The 27108-nt window shown below is 40.7% G+C and overlaps 1 protein-coding gene across 1 annotated transcript; it reads right to left on the minus strand.

Moving 5' to 3' along the window:
• Positions 1-660: 660 nt before the first annotated feature.
• On the minus strand, positions 661-24364 carry LOC120780699 (cytoplasmic dynein 2 heavy chain 1). Its single transcript, XM_040112960.1, has 34 exons — positions 24310-24364; positions 23633-23979; positions 23111-23195; positions 22852-22981; positions 21370-21503; positions 20981-21307; positions 20555-20916; positions 20315-20481; positions 19823-20246; positions 19521-19753; positions 18874-19227; positions 18568-18814; positions 17435-18510; positions 17047-17263; positions 16723-16974; positions 15951-16601; positions 15609-15791; positions 12876-13843; positions 8522-8647; positions 8329-8460; positions 7761-8262; positions 7267-7701; positions 7090-7206; positions 6913-7026; positions 6734-6836; positions 6437-6669; positions 6154-6376; positions 5752-6095; positions 4707-5680; positions 3325-4646; positions 2068-3248; positions 1793-2011; positions 1433-1741; positions 661-1032 (listed from the first exon to the last, which is right to left on the minus strand). Exons 1-34 carry the CDS (start codon positions 24362-24364, stop codon positions 751-753), a joined length of 12828 nt encoding a protein of 4275 aa, XP_039968894.1. The 3' UTR covers positions 661-750.
• Between the last annotated feature and the right edge of the window lie 2744 nt (positions 24365-27108).

Genomic DNA, 27108 nt, shown 5'->3' on the forward strand with positions numbered 1-27108 from the left:
CGCTGCTAGTTTAACATCAAACGAATACGTTTGCTGTTATTGCATTTGAAGTAATAGAACAATGCTATTGTGAATTGATGGATTCTGATATGCAAGACATGAACCCACCGTATGTATGTAAATTAAGCAATTCACCACAAATATTCAAATACATGTAAATATAGCGATTACAGAGAACGTTTATATGAACGTTCTCTGGCGATTACGTACGTTCTCGGTTATCGAGAACTTATCGAATGTTAAGTATTTCCCTGTATTAAATGTCTGTTGTCTGTAAACGTCTTTTCAAGTGATCGTATTTAAACCTAAGAACGTATTTTTATTTTCACGTACATTGCAAGAATTTCTCGTAATTTACAATAAAAATGGTAAGGTTCTCTAATTCTACCAAGGTGGAAAGCTTTGCTATACATTTATATGGTTTTGAAAGTAGCTAAAATATTAAAAAAAAAATTGTAAATACTTAGCCATTTACCATCCTTTTAATCTTTTACATTGATGCAGATGTCCAGATATCCATTCGTAATATATGTATATCATGATTTGATACACGTTCTCTGGAAATATCTTACGACAGGAGAATCTGATTTCATGACAAAAATACATTCGGTACCAATTTATTAAAATGAGAAATATTTTTGTACTAGTTCTCAATGTTAATTTATTATATTAATTGTAATAAGCCCACTAACAATAATTTAAATATTTGCAAGTAATTAAGTAAAAATATTTTCGCTGATTCCTGGTCACCTAGAAATCAGGAACAATGAGTGCTGCTCCAGATAATAACACCAAATCCGCAGCTTCAGTAGTTGGAATGTCTACCAAGCAAAGCAATTTTTCACGACTAACATTTGAGTATAGAGGTAATTTCAGAAAACCAGCAGCGGGTTTTTGTATAGTCGTTTTGTCCTCAGCATAGGTGTTGAGTGTAAAGGTAAATGAAATTTCAGGAGACTTATAATCCAGTGATCGACTATCTGCATTTGCTTTTATTGTAAGTTTTCCATAAGTGAAAACTGCACCATCCACCTAAAAAATTTTCAAAGGAATATTTGAATATATTTATTGAAAAAAATTTTTAATTTTTACAAGTGTGGCAACATAAGTAAAAAAATGTAATCTATTACAATATTTGTCAGCCAATTTGCCGAACTGTCAATCAAAAGCAAAACCTAGACGACCAGCCAGTTAAAATATCTGCAAATTCCTTGAATTTCAAGGCAAAAAGCCTAAAAACTGTATATTTTCTTTTATAGAAGGAATATATAATCTGTTTAAAAGTGGAGTATCATTTTATGGCCAAAATGGGAAAGGTGAGTGGAAAAAGAAAACAAAAGTTAAACCGCTACAACAGGAAAACGCCATCGTCTAATTGTTTACCCCAAAACAAAATAAACAAGTGTGCAGACAGTTGAATAATTTTAATTACCTTCAGCGGTGCTACGGTAATAATAGAACCGACTGCTTGTCCACCGTGTTCCAAACTGTTGTTTACTACGTTGGCGACCAGCTGAAGATCCTTACAAGACATTTTCATTTGTACTGAGTTTGTCAGCTTGAGGCTAGAGAATAAAGTGCCGCTATTGAAAACAGTGGACAGGTCTATTTTCTGGCCAAATTCCAAGTGAATGTCTGAACGATAACGCACTTCTGCGGCTTGTGCACGTAACACTAGGCCGCGTATGTAATCAATTGCTGTTGTTGGGCCACACCAGCAGCGTAGCCAAGAGGCCGGTATCTGAAAGTTCAATTGTATAACAAGTGGAAAAATAAAAATATTTATAATCACTTGATTTTCCGCCAGGGTTTGTAATAAATTAAAGTCTACAGCGGTATTGGTATTTTTAGAACCAGCCTTGAGCCAATTATGTACGAGTGACAGCGTATGGTGCACCTCTTGGAAACACTTGGCTGCTGTTCTTAATTCTGTAGCAATGAATAATTGCCATGGTGATGCAAGTTGCGAAGAAGCATTCATATCTTCGAGAGTTTTTTGAATTGTACATTTCTGTGGCATAAAGATAATAGTGTATACAATTAAATATAATTTCGGTCTAAACTTACAACAGCTAGTTTTTTCCAAAGTGCCAATATCGGTTTAATTTGCTTTTCTAATTTCTTCAAGTCAGTGCTTTCCTGTTCACGTTCAGCTGATTCTTCTGCACTATCGGCTTTCTTGTAGTAAGAAGCTCGTAACTCGTTAATAATATTCTTAGAATGTTCAATTTCACGATTGATGTTTGTATAGTTTGACAAGTGAAATACTTCTGGTTCATCCGAATCGGGAAATTTCGAAATTGCGCTGATATAATCGAGCACTTGTGAACTTGTGGGTACAATAACTTTCGCATTTAATGGGCTCCAACGATTGCTTAAAACTTCAGCTGAACAAAACTCTTCTAAATACCGTTGCAACACTTTTATATCGCGTGAGTTGCTTATGCGCCCTCCAAAAGCTACATTCTCACACAAACGTTGCAAAATCGTCCAATCGCAACGCCCACTGCTCATAGTTTTATCCAACCATAACAGTACTTCCATTGCAGCTTTCAAATCGGCCTCACCAAACTCGTAGTATTTGGACCAACCCTGTGGTATGAACTTGCGCCGCTCCTGCAGCACGGCAGCAACGATGAAAATCACAATTCGTATTTTAACTAGCTTAGGGTCCTTCGAAATGCTACGATATTCACTTAACATAAAGTTTTGTAACATGCGACGAACCTTTTGCTTAATGCCGTTTGGAAACTCATACAATATTTTTACAAACTTGTACATAATCGTCTCATTGAAGCCACTTGTTGATTCACAAGTAAGCCATAAGCGAAAGCCATCACGTTTCTTCAAAAGCTCAAGTTCACGATCTAGCTCTGACAACCAATCTGGCACTAGATGCACATTTTTTATGCAAATCCACTTGCCGACCTCAGCTGCTTGTCGCACAGCTTCTAGTGCTCGACGTTCCATACCACGCCCAACGGAAAGTTCTGTATATTTTTCCAATCCGATTTTTTTGATCGCAGCATTCCTAATTTCAGTGCCTGGATCATTTTCTGTTTGTGTAATTACAAGAATGGGTTTGTTTTCAGTGTTTTCATCGGCAAGTTGATCTACAGTTGGCTGTGGCACAGCATCTGGGGAAATTCCTAATATGTCAACAGCTGTGCGTCGTAACTGCAGGAACAAAAGGTCTGCTCGAAATATCTGCACTATAAGCACCCGATGAAAGACGGATTGGATGTCCCCTAGAAAATTTAGAAGCAGTTTTTTTGTGCATTAAAATAAAAGCAAAACTTGATTCGCGAAATTCACAATAACTACCTGGAATGTCCTGCAGCTGATCTACTATAAAACTCCGCCAGGCGTAATCCTTCTGTAATTGCAACTGCTCTTCTAGTTGTGGCACTTGCGTCAGCAAAATCCTCAGTTTAAGTACTGCTTCTTGAGACATATAATCGGGCATTTGTGCTGAGCCCAAATCTGCGCTGCCCATGCTGGCGTCAGCTGCGACCATAAAGTTCGTAACGAACATTTCCCATTCAGCAGCAGGTATGCGCTCTGGATAGGCGCATTTACACACATATAACGCCAACGTTAAATGGCTGGAACGCGATATTGCGCGGGCCAAGTATTGAAAGGTCGCTGTGACCAACTGCTCATAGATTCGTTTTTCGCTTGAAGAAACGGCGTTGTGAGTTTCAAATGTCTGCAGTGAGTTCAGAAATAGTTGAATGTACGCTAAGGCTGGCAATTCGTACGTTACGATGAGTTCCATGTAAAATTTCGCTGATTGTGTGCAAAGCCCTCGTAGATTCGTAAAGTCTGAAAGTAGTGACTCCTTCACGCGCGCACTTTCCTTAAGTGACTTATCAATGACATTGCTACTCTCTTTGACTTCATTGAGTGTGCTCAATAGCATGTCATTCTTCAAAATGTCACCTTGCGCCGTTGAGAGCTCTTCCAGCAGTTTGTCCTCCAATTCGATGCGTTGCTTCAAGAGCACACCTTCATTTTTCAACAGTTCTATACGTTTACGTTCCAGTTCTGGATTCTTCAAAACTATTGCTTTTGACATGAGTTGATCCGCTAGGCCAATCGCGGTAACGGTAAAAGGTATACAAGTCAAATAGCTCAAAGTTTCAGGTTGAATGTTCAACTTATTAGTCTTCGTAAAGAGTACTAGCTGAAATTGTTCGTGTAGATCTATCATTTTTGAGCCCACTTCTACCTGTTTCTTGCCGAACTTGACGAAAAAACGTCCAAGCAATAATTGTAGCAGTGGCGGACGCATCTGCTGACAATCCTGCACCACGAGCACTTTGCCAAAACGCACGGCCAGTTCAAGCATGTAGCTCAAACGTTCATTGTTTTGCGTAGTGATGTCGTAAGGTCTGGCTTTGGAGCGCAAATATTCCTCTAACCATTTGATGGCTGTCTGTGTGGGGTCCAGCACCAAAGGTATGGGACAGCTGCCATAAGGTAGGTCAACCATTTGACGTAGTAACGCAGCGTTTTCGATTATCTGCGCATCAGATGCGAGACCCATACTCTCCCATATAATTTGTTCCTGCTCAGTGAGTAAGCTCTTACGTAGATCAAATGGCCGCAACTGCAGTTCGCCAAGTAGACGATCCATACTGAAGCTGAAATTTGTTGAAGTAGTAAAAAAGTGGTTGCCAACTGAAATATGCATAAAATGTTACCTTCTGCGCTCCAAAGTCAGATGTGAAAAGTAGTTGATGGCTAGCGCAATCAACAGCGATTTGGTGTCCAGTGTTTTATGTGATGTCTTATATTCCTCCAGCTGGATGCTCCATGTATGGAACTCAGAGTTAAGTTTCTCAATTAGCACCTCGGCTGCATGCAGGGTTTTACGCGCATCGTCCAGCTTAATCTCCAGCACTGCTGCTTCCTGTGTGTAAGCATTCAGCTTAGCTGACAACTGCTTTACGCGATTGTCCACATCATCTAAGCCGCTCATTAAGCTTTGCATTTCACCTTCGGCTACGTCTAAGTTGCGCTGTAGTTCGTTTTGTTCGCGCTCAAGTGGACGTATGCTTTGTATGACCTTCGAGTAGCGCACGCTCGCCTTCACCCAGGCGGCAAGTGGCGCCGCAGCGGCAGAAGCGCGTTTGGCATTCTTCATCTCAAAGGATTCTGCTTTCGCATCCAATAACTTTTCTACAGCGGCACAATTATCAGGATTTATATGTGCCGGATCCAATGAACGTATATCTTCTTTCACACCACGTTTCGCCAAGAAAGTCTTCATACTATTCCACGAAGTATCACGTATACCCATCAGCCGCAAGACGCCCTCAAGTATGTCACGTATAGTATCGGGTGGTGCACGTAGTGAGCGTATCTCGGACAGCGCTTCCGATTTTATTTGACCCACTGCCGTGCTGGCCTCTGCGAGTATGGGTTCTACTTCGGCCAGTTCCTTTTGTATCTCCTTCTGGCGCTCTTTCAGTTGTTCGCTGCTTTCCTGTGTCTTCTTCTTCAGTTCCAGCATGTTGGTTTTCTGATCGTTGGCACTACGCATAGTTGCCGAAATCATTTCGAGCGCATCGTTGGCCAGTTTGCGTTTATCAGCGAGCGCCTCCTCTTGTTGACTGGCGTTCGACTTGAGCGTGTCTACAACGTTGTGCGCCTCGGCCAGTTTGTCAACGCCATGCTGTGTTAAAGTGAAGTTGGAGCACAGTTTGAGTTTCTTTAGAGCGCATAAGTTAGTGGAGATGGATTTACCTGTAATTTGACCAGCCTCTGTTTTATGTCCTTTGCTAAATTGGTGTAAATATAATAGTAGGAGCATATCAGTTGATAATAACGCTTCGGTGCCTGCTGCATTACCAAGCTTTCCACAGCATCGGTAAAGTAGGAAAATACAGGCACAGCGCCTCTGCTGCCCGTGGCCTCACCAAGCATTTCAATACATTTCTTCGGCAATTGATTCTGCGTTTCGGTGGAGGGAGCACGTATGAAATACAACTCCATGTTACGGTAAAGCGCCGGAAACTTGCTAAACAACCCGTTAAGTGCGGTATTAGCTGGATCCAGTGCGATAATGAGGTGCAAATTTTTCGTAGCCTCTGTAATTATAAATTATTTTTAATCAAAAACAGTAAATACTTCGCGCAATAACTGTACTTTTCAAAAAGTAGGCGCTTATAGATTCCTGAAAACCCTCCAACTGTGCCGCATGCTTAAGTGAACTTGCTATAGATTCCAGATCTTCGCCGAATAAGTTCAGTATTTCGCTGCCTTCAAGCAGCGCTTCAATTGGTTTTAAAATATCCGGCGCAAACGTGATCCAGCAGTGTTCTATGAGTAGTACAGTGCACTGATTCTCAAGCGCTGCAGTTTGCATGGCCTGCATATGATTTTTGTTTTACATAAATGATAATTTCCAAGCATTAGTTGCTAATTTTACCAATTTTAAGTCGTTGTAGAAATCTTGTATGCCATATCCAGGTCCACCTTGCGTGATATAAATTTTGGCTTGCTGCAAATTGGCTGCCGCGTAGAGCGCATCCACATGCCTGCCACCAGGGCGTGAAAGCATCAGCAGATGTGTCTCATCACGCGCTAGCACTCGTGTCACTTTTGCTGTCAAATCAAGTAGCTCTCTGGTAATCGGTTGGTCTATCACGAAGGACTCGGCATCTAAATAGCCAAAACTTAGTAAATATACGGGCGTATTAATGAGCGAATGTTTATTAAAATTTACTGCAAATTGTTATCTGCTTCTGCAACTCTTCTAACCACTCGTCGTGAGCGAGCGCGCGGAGCTCAGCGTTGTGCTTCGTTGACCTGGGCACAAAGAATACCTTCTGTGTGTTTAAAATAGTAGCGGGTTTATAAATTGAAATTGCACCGTTATAGAAATCTTTATTTGTGTGTGGTTACCTCTCTGCCATAGAATTTACGCATTGTCTGTCTGAAGATGCTCTGAAATTCATGCACATCTGATGCACTGGCCAAGCGATCTTCAAATATAGATATCACTTCCGCACATAAAGCCTGAATTAGTTAAAATTATACAGTTATAAAGCGGTTTTTTGTTTTCCATGTTAACTTAGTTACCTCGTTGAAAGCGTCAGCGGGATAATATTTAAGATTGTGCAGTAACTGCATTATAAACTTTGGATTGAAATTATAATGCTCCCACACGTGGGACGATGCAGAGAAAGTAGCACGCACCTGTGTGTTAAGAAATGATATATTATATATCTATTAATATATTCTATTAAGCAAGCTTACTTTCTTGAATAATTCCAAGAGTCCCTCAACCACATACTGCACATTCACTCCCGCCGTTTTAAAGTGTCCGCTTGCCATTATGGGTTCCAACTGGCTCTGCACGATTGTCAACATATCTGCATCGGTCGGGTAACTGACGCGCAGAAATTTGTTTATCGCCAGAAAACGTGGCGGTAGCTTATGCAGTCCCCCACTCATTACTGACGTCGTGGCCTGTGAAACCGAACCACAAATTTGCACACCACTAACTTGTACCCATTCCAAATTGTCTGCGTAGAAACCGGCACGTTGCACCAACTGCAGCAGTAGTTCCATAACATCACTTGTGCCCCAAGTGTCAAAATTACAAAGATCCAGATTTTTCAGAAACAAAACCACACGTGTTTGTCTTGCTTTGAATTCGCGGCCACGCAGGCCGCTCACAATGACACAGTTCTGGTAAGAAATATTAACCGTTAAAAGGGTATAAATTGTCGAAAATTTACTAAAGCTACCTGCTTCAAGCAATGCAAAACGTAGGCGGGGGTTAGTTGCATCGAACAGTTGATGACAATTAAATCATAGCCGGCATATTCCTGGACAGCCTGCTGCATCAACAGCGTCTTGGCCGCTCCTGTGGGGCCCACAATGAGAAACGGTGTGTTGGCGGGTGCGCTTAAGTAGCTGCGTAAAGTACTCAAATAAGATTTGACAGCGGCAGTTTGTATGAGCTGTACCGCGCCGCTAACGCCCACTGACGCTAGGTTCTCTGACTCGTAGAACTCAATCGCACCGCGTTCGTTTTCAAAGTAGGCCAGTTCAGCATGATTCGGATTGCTGATGTAAATGTTGGCGCGTTCGAATACATAATTGGCCAGTTCGTTGTGGCGTTCGGGGGGCAGAAATCCATAAAGAACGCGGCATAATGTTACACAGAACTCATCACGCCTCTGTACATCGCGCAGCATCAGCAGCAGAGTGCTTAGTAAATTCCATGTGTCTAGAGCGGGTAAAGAGCTGAGGGTTTATGTGTAAGGTTACATAAATATGGGCTTGAAAATATTTTTGTTCAGAAAGACTTACTAGAGATACTCCTTTTCGACCCATTGTGCGGCTGGCTTGAACTGCTCATCAATATAGTTGCGCAGCAAATCGCCAAACTCGATCTTGGTTAGCATGGAGTCCAGTATTTCCGTACGTGGAAAGTCGGCCGCGCTGTTATAAGAGCGAACATACATAAATTGACATAAAAGTAGAGATTTCTCAAAATTATTACTTCATGTTCACAATGCCCATGCGCGATATGGTCGCTGGCGAAGCGTGTCGTACGTCATCGGTCTCGAAAATAAAGTTCACATTGTTGCCGAATTGTATGCGCCAACCTGAAGGCAGCGTAAGCAATCTGCAAATAAGTTAATATGAATTAGATTTCGGAGACTGATTTCAGTTGCTTGTCAAAATTTAGTAATTAAATATTTTCTCAACTCATTATTATTTCCAGCTCACCCCTGAGGAGGAGGCACGCAATAAGATGTTGATGCGCGAACGCGATCGTGAACGAAAGCGCATGAAGCGCCTCAACCCCGAGTACCGTCGTATGGAACAGGAACGCGATCGTGATAGGAAAAAAGCACGACGCGCCAACGAAGCCTTTCGACAGTTGGAGAAATTACGTGATAAGATACGTAAAGAGCGCAAAAAGGGTATTATCAGCGAAGAGTCGCTGCAAGTCGAATTTGCGAACGTACCACCAGTGCCTGTTGAACCGGAGATTATCATTTCGGATCCGTTGCCCCCCGATGCTGGCGCTCCCTCCCAAAATAGCAGCCGTCAACGTATCAGCGTTGGGGTGAGCACACCTAGCCATAATGCCAGCCATACGTCGTCCACTAACGGGCTTGCTAACGCAACAACCGCAGCGCTTAGTGCAGCGGCGGTGTCAAGTGCCTCAGCAGTGAGTGGTAATATACACCAACAGCCAGCGGTTACGCGCATGACGCAACTGAATAAAGGTCTACTCTATCCACCACCGAATTTCGCACACCACCCTCTACCCATTGCTGGTGTATCGCTAATGCCACAATTATGCCATCCGATTTTACATCAAAACCTAGGCGCTTCATTGTATCCCACCAATGGCATTAAACAGGAATACCATCCGATCAAACAGGAATATAATGCGGAAACGACAGCCAGATCAACGCCTGTTACTGCGAACTCTCAGTTGCCACGCGCTCCGCGACCGACCAACGTGGCTGAAGATCGTGATTTAGCAATAATTGAACCAGAAATTATTTTACACACTTCTACCGATATAATTGCTGCGCCACACCACTTCCAGAATGCGCATGCGCACGCACATCACTTGCATCAACAACAGTGCAGTATGTTCCAGCACATGGCGCCACAGGCGCACATGTCACAGATGCGCACACATGCCCCGCTACCACCGCCACTGCCAGCCACACATGCGCATCATCAGCAGCAACAGCAAATGCAACACTATGCAGCCAACAAAGGCTCTTAGTACCGTAGGCGACAGCAGCAGAAGCGTGGCGATGCGAATTTAAGCTAAAAGCAAGCAAAATCCTTCAAATGCAATCGTTTTATAAACAACTTTTTTACTTGCAATTAGCCTTAGGATTAAGTATTCTTTATTGTTGTTCAGCAGGCGCTGCCGATAGATTGATATTTTCATATTCACATAACCTCAACACATAACCTCACCTCCTACATTCACTCGCATTTCATTACGGCGAATTTAATGAATGAATTCGCTGATTCGCATACACATTAACCGTTTTCACGAGGGAGAGAATATGTTTAAGAATGATATTGTTGATTTCGAAAATCGTATTTAAGGGTAAAGTTTTAATATTTTATGTATTAAAGAGAAAACGCTTTAGTGCTTAAAACATTTAAATGCAATATGCGACGCATCATTTTACATATAATTTTGTTTTATAATCTTCAAACTGTAAGTTAAAGCTTAGTTTTTAAGTGTTTCATTATAATAATATTGTATCCTAAAATCCGAAAAAATCTATCCATCGGACAAATATTCTAAAATTATCCGAAGAATTATTTTGACGAAAATAAATATAAACTCGCCAAAGGGCGAGTCATCATTACTAAAAGAAATCTGCTCTAATTTAAAGAAAACAAGAAAAAACGTTAACTTCGGCTGCACCGAAGCATTTCTTTTAGTAACTATGTGTTCAGTTTGTATGGCAGCTATATGCTATAGTTAACCGATCTGAACAATTTCTTCGGAGAATACATTGTTGTCTTAGAAAATAATATATACCAAATTTCGTGAATATATCTTGTCAAATGTGAAAGTTTTCCATACAAGAACTTGATTCCGATCGTTCTGTTTATATGGTAGCTATATGTTATAGTGGTCCGATATCGGCCGTTTCTGACAAATGAGCAGCTTCTTGAAGAGAAAATGACGTTTGCAAAACTTCAGAAGGATATATTGAGAACTGAGGGACTAGTTCGTATATATACAGACGGACGGACGGACGGACAGACAGACATGGTTAAATCGAGTCAGCTCAACATACTGATCATTTATATATATACGTTATAGGGTCTCCGACGCTTCTTTCTGGGTGTTACAAACATCGTGACAAACTTAATATACCCTGTTCAGGGTATAAATATATTACTCAGAAATTACTTGACTTCTGAATGTAATTTTCTTAAACTCATCTTTAAAGGCGGAAAAACGTATGGAAAGAATACAAAGAGCAGTTAGTATTTGCATAAGTGGAATTCTTAGAACAACGCCAAGTCAAGCACTAAATGTCAGTTTTTACTTACTGCCAACAGACTTGATTTGTAAAGAACTGGCGGCGAAATCAGCTCTTCGACTGAGAAAATCATCTCTCATTAAGGGAATTAACCTACTAAGAAATTTTCCTTTTCTCCCTAATAATTTTCGCAATCCTGTAGAATATACTTTAAGTCCAAAATATATAATAAAGTGGTAGTTTTTTCACCAAACTAGATACCAAAATCGCCCTTCGTCTACCAGACCACTGCAGTGGCTTCAAAGCACAGATCACAGCAATCAAAGAAAGCTTTCTTATTCTGACAGCATAGCCAGGCGGTTTTGAAATCACTAAAGTCTCATAGTGTGAAAGAATGCCTTGATTATTTAGTGGATCTAAAATCATAGTGCCCGATAAACTTGCAATGTACTATATATGTATATGTATTTCATCAAAAACATGTTATAAATATAGCATAGTTTCGGTGGAATCTGTCTCTGTCTTGCTCAACAAGCAGGCAAACGTGGCATGAATGGAATACAGTAAGGGTCGCACATGCCGACAATTAAAACTTTAAAGGAGTTATATACATAAATCTCTAAAGAAGTAATAATATGTTACTGTCTAACTACTAGAAACGCCATATAACGACTATTGTAGAAGCTGTAAGAAGTTAGAAGAGAAGGACACTATAAAACACCTTTGCAAATGCAAGGCTTTGTATAAGAAAAATATCGCAGCTATTGGTCGAGAGTTTTTTGACGACGTCTCGGCGGTTGCACACATAAAACTTTTCGTACTGATGAATTTCATCAGATGGACGAAGTGGTTCAGAGAGGAGACAATAGAGTGGTGATTTAGTCCCGGTGGTATCACGATGCGCTTAGATGCCTCGTTAGACTGCCGCAATTTCTAGCTACCCACCTATGTTAAAAGCAGACAAAGCTTGCCAAGTTAAGGTGTGACTTTTATTTAGACCTTATCCATAAACAAAATCTATGACAGGAACCAAAAAACTAAAAATTTAACATTTGCCTAGCTTTTCCGAACCCCGTTGAATCAGCTTCGTTTTCTGGGCCTTTCGTCGATGACGACGTTTAAATTTGTATCACTTAAAAGTTTCAAGTTCAGCCCTGTGAAGGACAGATGCTTATTTCAGAAGTTTTCATATTTCATGGTACATACTGAGTGTATATTGTCTGTGGGAACACCAACGCTTGTAGAAAAACTCGGCGTTGTGCAGTTAAATTGAACTCAAGTTGGTCGAAGCGGTACGGCCCGCCTCTAATCGGCATGCCCGGCATTTTTAAGAGATGATTTGACAGACTTTTTCAAAAATGTTTTTAATTGCCACACTTTGTATTTTACTACCATATACTAACTTTTATGGTATCCCCTATGAAAAACTCAGTTTTCCGTTAACTATAGACTACAGTGTGTTCAGTTAATGTCACCTTTAAGTCTACATGTAAGACGTTTCGAATTTCCGTTGGTTGTTCTAAGATTTGCTTTCGTTGATTCCCGTCTCTTTAACTGACTTTGTGACATACATACATACTATGTATGTATATATGTAATACCAGGTATGTGGGATATATTAATAAAATTGTGTGATAATATTTTGTTTTGCATTAAATATCTTTCCTGAATATCTGAATGATACAGAATTTCATACTTCCGCGCTTTGTTTACAGATGCTTTGGTATTGGTACGCACCATAACCGTCCAACAGCCACATAGACGCTAAGTGCTATCTAACTCACTTGGTTTGACTCTATGGCAAGCCACTTTCGCTGACATTTCATTGACTCACTTTACCACTTCTTATGACCTTAATACTCATTCACTCACCTATTATCATCTAGCACGGAATTCAAAGCTTCAATCCACTCTGGATCAATACTGCCGTCGCACACTATCCACGAGTGTATATTTGACGGCTCCGCATTCACCGTTACAGCCGTATTGGTCAACACGCCGTCCATCCATTGACGCGTGTCTGGGTCAAGGCGACCGAGCAGTTGAACGCGACTCATCGATTTTGGATTGATTGTATATAGTCGGATTTGTGTCGCGCTCATTGCCGTCATAGCGGTTGCTGTCAATTGCATGGCAGTCGACATCAAAGCTTGTCTTAGCAATGTGATTACAGTCGACTTTCCACACCCCGGAGGTCCTACTACCACCACTCCCATACGCTTGTTGAGCTGTTCATATAACTGCAGCGCCTTTCCGATTTGCATGTCGTTGACGCAGAGTCCGAGTTTCCCAAAGGCCTCAACTAGCGCTTGTTGCAGCTCAGATTTGCAAAAGGTGACTTTTTCAATTTCCGGAAAAACGTTTGTTACTAACATATCGAAACGCGCCACATCGTGTAGATGGAGTTTCGATAGAATGGACATGCGTAACATGTATACTACAGTTGACATTTCCATATTCAAACTGTTAACCGTCGTGTCTGCTGTTGTAATGTCAATGCTCTTGAGCTTTTTGTTGTTGCTTAACTGGGCACGTAGTTCAGTGCCGCAAGCTAGTAAAATGGTTTTCAACTCGCGTAAGCCCCAATCATAGTGGCGTTGGGCGGATAACATTTTTGTGCACAAATCGAAAAGTTCGACAATGCGTTCGGCAATTTCGTTGGCGTGTTGAAATCCCTCCACAAATAGCATGACACGTGATATTTCCAACGGCTCTGGTTGTTGCATCACAATTGGCCTAAAGAGCGCTTGTATGTTCCCGGGTAACTTTTGGCGGCCTCCATAGTCGGCGCCTGCTGGATTTAACGTGACAAAAATGCCGCAATGCTGATTGAGCTTGACCTAATGAAGAAAGAAAGGATGTTAAGAAATCAAATGTAAGTGTATAAAACGAAGTTTTAAGGGCTAGCTAAAATAGAGTTTGTGATTTGATTACTGTGTTGTCTCAAAGAGCGATAGGTTTCAATGATGTTTTACTACATTAGTGGTCGACATGAGAAGTATGTACTGCGAGTGTGTGAGTGTTTCTATCTCAACAGCTGATGCGTCTGGCATCTGTTAAGATATTCAAACTTACTGCTTACTACTTACCGATGGGACATTATCTAGTTGGCATTCTTATAACCATTGAAAGGAGAACCTTGCTGAGTGAGAAGAGCACCCTAGACCTCTTACGATTTACACCGGGCCAGAAGGATCTTGCGACTGCACAGCTGGTGGGAGTTGACCAACGCTTGCTGTGTTGGTCTGAGGCCTTGCGGTCAAGTACCAAACCAACGGAGCTCCTACCCGTTCCCATTCCGCAGTTCTTGTAGTTGAAATGCCTGTCCTAGCAACATCATCAGCTATGTATATAGTTTCCTGAAATATCGCTGTGGACAAACACCCAAACCAGTCTAATCATAATGTAACTTAATGCAGGAGACACCCTTTCACTAGTTTTGAAGCCACAGTCAGCGTATTTAAGGCTAATATCGCTGCTTTATCATCGGAGAGTATGGCCACCTCTCTGAAGGAGTCTGCGCTCCGGAGCAATAGATCTACTGCTACCTCTCTGACAGCTATCTTCGCTTGAAACACGATGCAGTCGCCAGGTTGCGTAAAACTGAAGTTGATGGAAAGTTCCCAATTCCATAAACCTCCCCGGAAACTTTGATCCATTTGTAAAAAATCTCATCACCCCTTCTCTTCAGCCAGTCCTTTCGTCCAATGCCTACCTCGAAGGTATGGAAATCATACGAAATTTCCGTAGAAAATTATGGGCTTAGATATGGTTTCATTGAGCCAAGGAACTAACTTTTGTGACAATGCCCACCTTTTGACAATAGCTCCCAGGTACTTAACAGCAGATCGAAGACACGTTCCCCCCATTAGTGGTAGATGCACCTCCGGGATTTTGAGCTTACATAATGTGACTAACCTAACTTTATTTTCTTCTTTAATGGCGAAGACACCCCTTACGCGGATATACATCCGAAGGTACATTGAGTTCGTTTTTTACGTGGCGGGTCCCACCGCGCACAACTCTGGGGAGAGATGGTTCACCTTCACTCTTTAGCTCGCTTTTAAAGGAATGTTCTTTGGCTACCCAGAAGATATTTGGTCCAAGGCCGGAAGTCGTGAGCTGCTTGAGCCATATGTAAAAGAATCGTTTCTGGCCACTCCCAATTCCACCGATTGGTGTTTTAAACCATAATAGGGGTAGTAATTTTTATACAACGTCAAGAGACGGAACAGAGCCGAGGTCTATTTGAAAATATGAACCGGTTTAAGTCAAGTTTTATTTGTTGGTGCTTCACTTATCCGATTTAAAATGGCGCTATATAGAAAGATAAAATCCGTTTTGGGAGTAATCAAAGTTACAAACCTATCACCTCTATGCAACAGATAAGGATTTACACAGCTTCGTCGAGGTTCCTTATATTTTGCAACACATATCCTCAATACTACGTCTTATTGAGTATTTTGCCTAATAATTCAGATAAGCAGAATTTTTCAGAATTTTAGCTTATTAGTTCGTATGAGTATTCAAAGCCATTCAAACGACCAGTAAAATGCATTTGATGGAGCTTAAGTGTATGAAGCGCTTCCGACCACCGATACTTACGTTTCTCTCGCCAATTTGCACCACATCGGCCTTATCCTTTAAAGCCATCTGTATGGGTTGTATTAGCATAGAAATTGCCGAGAGCGTTGCTTCATGCAGACGATTGAATTCATCAAAGCAGCCCCAAGCGCCGCATCGCGCCAGTCCAGTTAAAATTAGGTTCATCGATTCAGTGTCCACATTCTGATTTAAAAGCCCACAACCAACCATACATTGTGCGGTATGAATTTGCATTCGTATGCCGTTTTGCCGTTTTGTTGTTGGAAAAGATAGTAAAAGGAAGCTTGTATTAGCATCTTGCTTATCCGAGACCATGTGAACAACGCAACACTCTTTACTCACCTCATCGCAGTTGAAAACCAGCACTAAGCGACCCAACATGGCGCCCAACGCCTTCACACACTCTGTTTTGCCAGTGCCAGCCGGTCCGAACGGATTGCCACCCAGCCCCATATGCATCGCTTGTGTAAGGATGAGATAACATTTGTGCGTCAGCTTGGTGTTGACCAGCTTATTTGGATTGCCGAGAAATTCGTACGAGTACTCAAACTCAGCGTACACCATACGCATCACGACTAAGCGTCCGTCAGTGCCGGCCAAATAGAACTTCAACTGGCTCAGCCAATGCCAATCGGTGCTGTGCATAACATTGTGCTGCTGTAGGCCCTCTACCACCGACGCGTAGTGCACCAAATCGAAGAGCAGTGCGCGCAGTTTAATCTGCAGCAGTGTGTCGTTTGTTTGGTTTTTCATATTGGCGAAGTGTGTTATTTCAGTGTTCAACGCCTGATGCAGTTTTCGCAACGACATAGACTGTATGGCTTTCTCGGCTTCGTGGGTGAATTGGATGGCGCGACTGGTACTTAATACTTGGATGGGGTATTTTCGCAGCATCGACTCGGAGAATTTGTCGGCCCCTGTGACAGTGTAGCATTCAAATATTGCATCCTTGAGTGTATGCTGTATGGAGTTAACTAAGTGATTGAGCCAATCCTGTCGGAAAGGAGCATGCAAGTAGAAGAAGGATAAAGTCAAACAAGGATTGGTGAGTGGAAAGTCGTAAGTGGAAACTTTGTGTTTGTCTGCTTTGCCAAAGTCTTGTTTGTACACCAACCTCAATGGGGCCCTTCATAGGCACGACTTGTTGCAATTGCAGCACATCGCCTTCGGCACTTTGCACAGATTGTATGGTGTATACAGTCGGTTCATCGCTCAGTGACTTTATTATGCCCAGACCATGGCAGCCGGGGAAGAGCTTTTTAATATGTTTTTGTATAATTTCAGCATCCTTTGTGGCCTGTCCCAATATCTCGAGTAAGTCATCATCACCAAGAAAATAAAAGCGTGGGAATGAATTTCGCTTGTCCTACATATAAGCCGAGGAGAAGACTTTGCATATTAGAAGCAGTATAGTGAGTGGCTTACCATACAAGCTTACCAAAATATAGGTCGTGAGGTTGTTTTGACAACGCGCTAGCTGCGTTTCTAGTGAATTTACAATACTTGATATGTTATTAATCTTGGTGAGTGATATTACTCGAGGATCTGCTTGAATTTCACGCATCACATAGCGAAAATCCTTGTCAATGCGGCGGAATAGTGCCTCTTCATTGCGTAAGGTACCTGCGCCGAAAACAGGCTCCAGATACACCCAACTATTTAGGAAAATATCAGAAAAATTTTGTTAGTTAAATAATGTGTATGAGTAGATAATAGATAAGATTGAGTCATCTAATTAAGGTCGAAACTAAAAACTTCGAGAACTATTCCGAAAAACACGATTTCATTTTCAAGATTATTTTTTCTTTGCGCACTTAGCTTCTTACCGCCTTTGCGATTGACTTAAGCTCGTTAAAAGCGTATCCAATGTATTTAAGCGACTCTCCCATAAGTCTGCCTGATCTGAGAATGTCTCAAAGGCTGCTGAATTCTTAGCTGACTGCAATAGGGACTGATTATCGCCAATTTTATTTAACACCTCCTGGTAGTCCTTAATAAGTGGTAATGCTTTGCCGTCAGAATCGTTATGATTTATCAGCTTTAAGTTAGCTGTTACAGACCACTGATCCAATTCGGTTAAGGCTTGACGAACAATTTGCTCCGAAGCTGCTTGTTTTACGAGTTTTGTGATTTCTGCAGAAGCTTGTTGGAGAGCTCCACAATTTTCTAATACATCACGCAAAAGCAGAGTGTGCATAGGTTTTGGATCTGGCTTATTCAATAGCATAAAAATGCGAGCCCAGTGGCGCTCCGTTAAAGTATCGGATTGTAATTGTTGTAATATAGGCATAACCTCCTGTAGCCGCTCCACACTTTGACGTATACGCTTGGAAGGCAGATCGATGGACGCATGCACCGAACCCTCCCACTTGTTGATGAACTCATTCAGCTCATAAGGTCGTCGACGGTAGATGGCCCACTCTTCATCGGTAATGCTGTTCAATTCAGTAAGATAGTTGTCATAAACTTCCCACTGTTTCGATTGTGTCAACATTTTCTCTTCAATTTCCTCGAATGGAGCAAGCAACTCCGTTGGAAATTGCATATTAAATTTGCTGCATTCCTCCAGCAATTGCGCTTTCTTCGTCTTTATTTGTTGCCAATGCTCACGACGTTCCTTGAATAGTTCTAGGGTGGCGTTTTCATTGCTCTCTAGTTCATTGATGGTCGATTCCCAGCGAAGCAGAAATTTCTCGGCTTCATTTTGTAAATTCTGCAATTGCGAGTGCGCTTGATCCTTAAGCATATGGACTTGACGTTGAAGTACCACCGCATGATTTTCAATAAGAGGCTGTAGCCGTTCCCACTGCAATAGAATATTAGCTAAGGCGGTGACACGCTCTTTGCACCAACCGGCGAGGCAGGCGTCTTTACTTTTTACCGAATCGAGCGTTTCTGATATCTGTAAGGAGTAATATGTATTACTTATGGTGGTAAAGGTAAAAATATATTCTCTAACCCTCGGTAGTTCAGACATCATTTTCTCGTATTTCATGCCAGACTCAGTTATCGAAGTCTCTTCCATGGGTACATTATTCAGAAACTGTAGTGAGTTCTGCAAAAACTCCTGTACTACGGTGACGTCATTGACAATAGCTGTTCTCAAGCTATTGGTCAATGATTCCCAATATCGTCGACTAATCAACTCAATTTCCGAACGCAAAGGCGAAGTGTTGATAATGATGCAGTCAATAGACTCTTCGGAGCTAAAGAGTAAGTAGAATTTATAATAAAATTGTGAATTTTTTTCAACATCCGTGCTTACTTCTGAATTTTTGCAATCTTTTGACCGAAATTTTTGCATGCTCTAAACTCACGATCCCAGTCCTCCGATGTTGTTAAGTGTATATCAGATAACTCCTCGATATCAACACAACCTAATGCCACCCAAGGCAACCAGATCTTTTTGAATTCTTCAAGCTTCCGAAATAGTTGCTCGGCGCGTTCGAAGAGTGGTCCGAAATAGCGGCGATTAATTTCAATCATTGTTTTGAATAGCTCAGTACTGTTATCTGACAGTCCACGGAAACTACTGGGTCGTTCGATGAAGCGTCGAAGTTGAGTGAAGTATTTTTCGCGTATCTCTTCTTCGGGTGGACGGTAACAAAGCTGACGTTGTCTGAGACAAAAATTATAAATGAACAAATATAAATTGTTTGCAAATGGTATCCAATACTAGATATTAAATTGTATTGCCTAGAGAGATCAGCACGACTGTATACTTGGTTGTCCATGCTAACCATTTTTTGTTTTGTTTAATACTAGATTAGACAGACTGAGAAAGGAATAAACAATCAAATGCACTTGCAACGGAAATGTTCTCCCTTAGATATTCACATATAAATACATCCATACAAGTATAATGAGTTCATGAGATGCTCTTTCATATCAGACTAGACATGGTAAGTATACCTGAATAAAATATCGATGTGTATATCAGGCAGTTTATTATTCATATCTACAAGGCCGATGATGTACTGGTATTCCAAAACCTTATAGAGCTGATGGTCCCAATGTAATTTGAAAGCATCCAAGTTGGTATATCCTTGACGCTCCATTGTTGCCACCAGCTCGCGTAGATGCCGCATTTCATCCTTCCACACTTGGTTTTGTGTGAATAAATCGGTATTCATTAGTTTAATTACCTGATTATTTAACGTGGAGAATAAATGATTATTACAAATAGATACGGAAAAGTAACAGTAACAACATACCGATCGCTTGGCCTGCTCATGGTAGCCCACTAGAAGGGTGTTATCGGCAGATAGCTTCGAAACAGCAGTTTGCAGCACATCTATGTAACGTTGCACCGACTCCTCATCATTCCAGGCCACCGTCTCACTCTGCACTACTTTCGACAACTCTACCGCATTCTTCAACATGATCGGTCTCTCACATGGTATCATGCGATCGCCAATTGTATTGTGGAATGTCGCGATCTGTTGTAGACGTCGTGCATAGCTCATAAATTTGGCGGCATGCGCAGCTGATGAACGCAATTCTGAAGGCACGTTGTAACCGAGATTTTCGAATTCTCGCACATCTTGACAGAAAGTAACCAATTTCGGATTGAATGTAACGCGCATTAACTGTCGACCTTCCTTCTCGAACTTAACCACCGGTTGATCTTCTCGCAATCTGTAATACGAATGTGTTGAATGTTATTACAAAACTCTTGAGAGAAATACTTTCGAGAATGCTAATACCTTAACTCTCCACTCTTCACATTTGTGGAACACTGTCCACACCAAATCTCAAAGTTAGTGCGTAGTAAAGACTCTGTTTCCTCTTTGATCTCTTGCACTGCCTTGTTAACCTTGTCGAAACCCTCACGTCCACTGATCAGATGACTAACTGTCTCAATTTCCTGTATCTGTAAACCAATAATGTTTTAGTAGTAAAATTTTAAATCTATTAGCATGTAACGCTGAGTTCGACGTCATCACCTGATATTGCACGACCTTCAACCAACGGCATTCATTGCAAATTACCGACAGATGACCAGTATCAGGTTCCATATTTGTATCGGACATTGCTTTTCGCAAATCTTGCAACAGAAACTGCAAGGACTGTAGAAACTGTTCTCGTTCGATAGTCAATAGCTCTAGCACAGCTGGTCGCTGTATGAGTGTTTCATATTTGGAGAAAATGAATATAACTTGCCGTGGATTGCTAAGGTGGTTATGAAGTTGGGCTTTCAGCGCAGAGGCAATGCGTTCGTCAATGGGTTGCAGGACTTGTTCAAAATTTTGTAAAGCTTTATTCCACCTCGATTGACCCAAAGGGGTGGTATCGAAAATATTGACTTCTGTAGCGCAAATAAACTGGTGGCATTATTTGACTTTAAATAACTGGAAAGAGAAATACTTTACCTTTAAATGGCGAAGTCTCATATAGCATGCTCTGCATCTCTTCATCATCTAATAAGGTGGCAATTTGTTTGTAGAGATTTCGGATATTCTTTATCTCTAAAATCCGTTCTTTAAACTGTTGTGCTCGCTTAGACACGTGTGGCTCACCAATCCAGGAATGCTGCACATAATTAGGCCAGAAGAGGCGTGTAAGTGAGTCACAAAGCTGCATCCAGGATTCGGCTGTATCAATGCATTGACTCATTTGCGCGTTGACGTGATGTGAGTTCAAACTCCAAATATCCTCCATTACCAGTTGCTCTACGCATATTGCTATCAGTCGATTTCCTTTTTTAAGAAACACGAAAGGCTTTAAGAATATTTTCTGAAACTGCGTTAACATATATTACCTATGATATCCAATAAGTCAGCCATGCGTGCCTGTGGATACTGGTATGGTAAACGCCACAGCTCATCTAGAAGATTGTGTGAGCTGTCTAAGAACTCTTCGATGCTCGTGCCGGTGTTTGTATAATCTATCGAACTAAAATCATCGAAATATTTAAAAGTGCATTTTGAACGCTTATAATTAATCTACACTATAGTTGATATTTAAGGGTGCTCGCAGAGTGGACGCTCAAAGCTTAAGCCGAGCGTAATTTTGCGTGCGTAAATGGGGAAACGTGCTCTACTCGCCTTTAAGCGTCCACCCTGCGGGCACGCTAAGATACTATATTAAAAAGTTTCATTTAAGTATTTCCTTCTGGTTTTATATTCCTAGTCCTATTTTATATTCACACTAACAGGTCGAATATAATTGCGTCTTACGTAACACATTATATCCCCAATGTAAAGGGCGAGGTGAAAATATCTAGAAACCTTCTTCTCCGTTCTTCAGTTAGATTGGATTAATATTGAAACACCTTGATAGCCATACTTTCGGGAAACCTGACCGCCTTAACAAATTTGCTGTGGGATGAAAACTCTTCGAAGGTCTGTAAAGGTCTTGTGATCCATGGCTAGGAGCTTTGCACTTGGTGTTCAAGTGGGATCCTACGTTACCTAACTCTTCTTCTTACGCTTTTAATACCCTCAGAGTGTATATTAAGTTTGCCACGAAGTTTGTAACACCCCCAAGGAAGCCCCGGAGACACTATAAAATATATTTATAAATAATCAACATGACGAGCTGAGTAGATTTAGTCTGTATATACGCGAACTAGTCCCTCAGTTTTTGAGATATCGGTCTGAAAATCTGCACACGTCCTTTTCTTCTCAAGAAGGTGCTCATTTGCCTTTATCAGAACCGCCGATATCGGACTACTATGGCACATAGCTGCCATACAAACTGAACCAACTGAATCACGTGCTTGTAAGGAAAACCTTTTAATTTTACAAGGTATCTTTAAGAAATTTGACATGGATTATTGCCAAAGGCAACGGTGTAATCTTCAAGGAAATTTTGGAGATCATATCACTATAGCACATAACTGCAAAATTAAGTTTTTGTATGGAGTATTTTGTATTTGTGAAGGATTTTGTCGCTTCGGTGCAAACGAAGTTAACTTTACTTGTATTTATTGTTTCTACAAATTGTTGTGTTAAGATCAGACTTTCCAGCAAATTTGCTATTGATAGTTAGGAGTTAAGTAACAGACTCATTATTGTGAGCTCCAAGGCTGATGTACATATATTCTTTATATATATATTCTAAGCTTACGAAACTATTCTTGTCAACTGCAAATTACGAGTAAAATGCTTTTTGTTATTTCTTGAAAGGCTTGGGCTGGGCTTTAGAACTGAACTGAACTTAAACTGAAGCTATATTAACCAATTTTCGATGCCAACCGACATATGCCGAAGTATATTATTTTGTAAGGGTCGCAACTTACCTCATCTGCTTGTCAATATTCTCAAGTAAGCCAATAAACGTTTGAGACATTTCACGGTCAATGCGAGAACTGGACTTTTGATTTAATTTTTGCCGCCAATGTTTAATTTCATCCTTCAGTGAAGTAATGCCTGTGGAAAAAAGTCATATACATATTTTAAGCATTACATTATAAAAGGCATATATACTAAATTTATAGTACTTCAAATTAGTAATGCAGTTATGCGGTTTCTGAATTATGGGCATTAATTTATACTCACCACTTTGCGGTAAACCCAAAGTTGAACCCAAAGAAACATGTAAATTTTCAAGCAGACCGCTCAACTCGGAACTGTATTCAGTTTTCTTGCAAAAGAGAAAAGTGGGAACATGTTAAAGCTTTGTGAGAAGTTGAAGTTGTGAACTAAAGTTTTAATGTTCAATGTGCGTGTGTGTGTGGTGAGCATACTACCGTAAAACATTATAAGCAGAGCCACACATCCGTCCGACTTTGCTCTATGCCCATATCATCTCTCCGGGCGAAATCGCACAGCACCGTAAACTAGTTATGTGTCAATTAAAATAAAAGTGCACTAGCTTAATGCATGGAAAGCGGTAAGCCAAGCAGTAAAGTGAAATACATAAGAGAAAAACTCCACTAGCTATCCATGTACAAAGTTAACTGTGCATGTATGTATGTATGTACGAAGGAACTACTAAGCCGAGCTTAGCCGCTATCAACTAAACTCTACATATTCTCTGTAAAAGCACATAAAAGTGACCATATTGCAACGTTAACTTACCCTGGCTTCAGCTTGCGGTGAGAATACACGCGAAACGGAATTGTAAATTGACTTGACCAATCCGCCCTCGAGCGTCAAAATACCAAGCGGTTGGTCGTATGCCTCTCCACTGCTCGCTGCTGAAATGTTTGCTGCGCCACTGTTGCCGCCGCCGGCTTGCGGTATCTTGTAAAATAGCAAGCAAACCTCGTCACCAGGTATGCGATGATGAAATTTTATGCTGCCATCCGATTTGTTATGCACCGCTGCAATGACGGTCAGTTCATCGTTCTCGAGGAACTCCTGTACGGCAGACAGATGCTCGTCAGCAGTTGGGCCACCGCTTACGCTAGCCGCAAAATACTCAACTGTGAATAGTTGAATAGTGGATGAGAAATTTAGTAGGGGTATTCAAGGCAAGAAACGCAGTGAGCAGTGCAGATAATAGGGTTAATTATAAATAAGGAGTTACGAAAAAAATACTGTAAACCGTTACTCCACGTGACTGTTGCGAACGGTTTGCTACAGTTGGTGCTCTGCATTTTACTTTGGTGCAACCACAAATTTAGCTCCAGAGCCTTTGAGAGCGATACATTTAGATTTGTACCACACTGTGTTCCACGTATTACCACACGGTACGGTGCGTCTCTTTTATAATGAAATTTTAATTTGGAATATTTTGTTGGCGCACCACTCACCCGAAGTGTTAATTATGAACTTCGACTTATTGCTGTTGAGGATGTTGTTGCTCATTGCAAGGTTTAGTTAGTTTTCTCCGAGAAACTTTAAGTTCTTTTACTAATTTTTGCGCGAAATACTACACGTTAGTTGTAACTGCATATATTTTAATGAAAGAACCAAATATCAAATGTTTGTTATGGTCAACGGTTGCTCTGGTTGCATCGGTTAGCAACCGTTGTTGGCATGGTTTTGTGAAATAACCAGTATTGCCGACCGCTTTCCGGAGAAATTTAGTGTTAATAAACACCTGTTGGCTTCCACCTACAAATCGTGACACTGTAATCAAATAGTGGCGGTGTTAGGTGATAGCGCTTTCAAAAATAAAAGCAAGCAGTCCTTGCTGAAAGTACAAGTATACAGGTTGTTTGCTTAGTTTGTTTGTTTTGGTCGACACTTTTAGTGGTGGTTTGTTTATGCTGTCCGGATTGAGCGAGACAACAGTACGAGAAATTAGTATGACAGAAATACATCTGCTTTTATATTATTATTCTGGTTTTTAAGGAGTTAAGTCAGTCGTTCTTAAATAATTATATAACATTGACAATTTCTTCGGGAATTAAGGCTAACTTAATCTATTTTCTTTCTTTCGGGTTTTATTTAAAAAGTACTTGAGAATATAAAGATTATTTGGTTATTATTGTACCTGTCATAAAATCATAAATTTAAAAAAAATGTTGTTGGATTACATACAAAAATTATAATGCTATGCTTGTGGGTTATATCTTATAATTTTATGAGTCTATAAGGTGTGTTCCAAAGTAAACAGGACTTAAAAAAAAACTGAACAAATGGTTTTTTCGGCAAAATCAATTTATTTTATTCAAAAAAGTCTCCTTCTGCTTCAATACAGCTTTTTTGCACGGTCCAAAAGTATGTGGAACAAGTGTTTTAGCTCGTTGCAAGCCTTTTGAATGGCCTCTACGTCTGCATAACGCTTTCCTTTCATGGGCAAATACATTTTTCCGAAAAGGAAGAAGTCGCACGGTGCCATATCAGGTGAATACGGGGAGTGGTTAATGGTTAAAATGTGATTTTTGGTCAAATAATAGGTGACAAACGTCGATCGATGAGTCGGCGCATTATCGTGCAACAAACGCCAACTTTCATCTTCGCGATATTCGGGCCGAACACGTTGAATAAGGCGCACCAAACGCTTCAAAACTCAGAGGTAGAATACCGCATTAACGTTTTAGCCGGGTGGAACAAATTCTTTGTGGACCCTTCGACTTATAAAAACAAATCAGCATTGTTTGCACTTTTGACTTCTCCATGCGCGATATTTTGGGTTTCGGCTCGTCCGGTGCCTTCCATTCAGCTCTCTAGTGTTTCGTTTCGGGATCATATTGGAAACACCACGCTTCGTCACCAGTCACAATATTGTAAAGGAAGTTTTTGTCCTTTTTGACCTCTTTAATGATGTCCTTCGAATGTTGGATTCTAAGCAATTTTTGTTGTCAGTCAATTTGTGCGTAAACCCCTTTCGTAAGCCCAAATGTTCGGTCATAATGCGATAAATCGATGTTTTGGAGATGTTCAATTCCATTTCCATGAATTTTAGTGAAGATTTTGGCTGATTTTTGATGAATTCACGTACAGTTTCAATGGAGTTTCCGGTGATCACGGATTTTGATTGGCCCACATGTTGATCGTCATTTATGTCCTCACGACCACGCTCAAAAACGATTGCGGATATCAATGAAATTCTTTATTCCTGTGAAAGTACGTTCGATGCCATTATGTATGGAAATCGATTTCTTTTGCATGGCCATCATGGACACGCTTGAAGAAGTCCAAACGCGAACCTAATTTTCGATAGTTTTCAAACATAAATCGGCAGATACTGCTGCAATTTCACATACGATAGTCCTACGAAGTTCATTAATCGTCGCTGGCTTGTTGACATAGGCCGAAGACTTGACGTAGCCCCACAGAAAATAGTGTAAGGACATCAAATCGCACGACACGTTCACCAAACTTGGTTTGCAATAAATCGATTGTGACATTCGCTGTGTGGTTTGTGGCGCCGTCCTGTTGGGACCACACATTGTTCAAATCCATATCAGCCAATTCGGGCCAAAAATTTCGGTTATCATTTAGTGGTAGCGATTCGCATTCACAGTAACGTGCCGATCTTGATCATCTCGGAAGAAGTACGGCTCAATGAAGCCGCCGGCCCATAAACAGCACCAAATCGTAATTTTTTCGGGATGCAATGGTGACTCATGGAGTACGTTTGAATATACTTTCACATGAATAAAAAATTTCATTGATATCTCAAACCGTTTTTGCTTTATTAAAAAAAAAACTTTTGTAGCGCTCTTGTTGAAAAACCCGCTCTTAAAGTTGAGGCCACTGACTCCGAATTTTTAATAATTTCGACTTGTTGTTTCCTTTTATGATGAAATATGAAACCTTACTGAGAATAAAATCAATACTAAATAATTTAATAGACTATTTAATTCAGTGAATAGGTATAAGGGAATAAGGGATTGTATCTGAGATTGAGAGAAATTTTTTTTTTTTTTTGTTGGTACTCGGAAAAATAGGTTCCTAGACACCTCTAAGAAAGCCTATAAGTTCATAATTGAAAATAATTTTTATTCATTAAGTTATAAAATTCATAAAAAATAAAAAAAAATTCCAAAAATAATCAAACTTTAACTGTTAACATCTTTTAAACGTTTGGGTTTACGAAAAAATCATAACTTTTTGCAGAGCATTCAATTTGCTACAAAATCTAAGGAACAAGATATTTC

The sequence above is a fragment of the Bactrocera tryoni genome, unplaced genomic scaffold (genome assembly GCF_016617805.1).
Source record: "Bactrocera tryoni isolate S06 unplaced genomic scaffold, CSIRO_BtryS06_freeze2 scaffold_25, whole genome shotgun sequence".
Lineage (NCBI taxonomy): Eukaryota > Metazoa > Arthropoda > Insecta > Diptera > Tephritidae > Bactrocera > Bactrocera tryoni.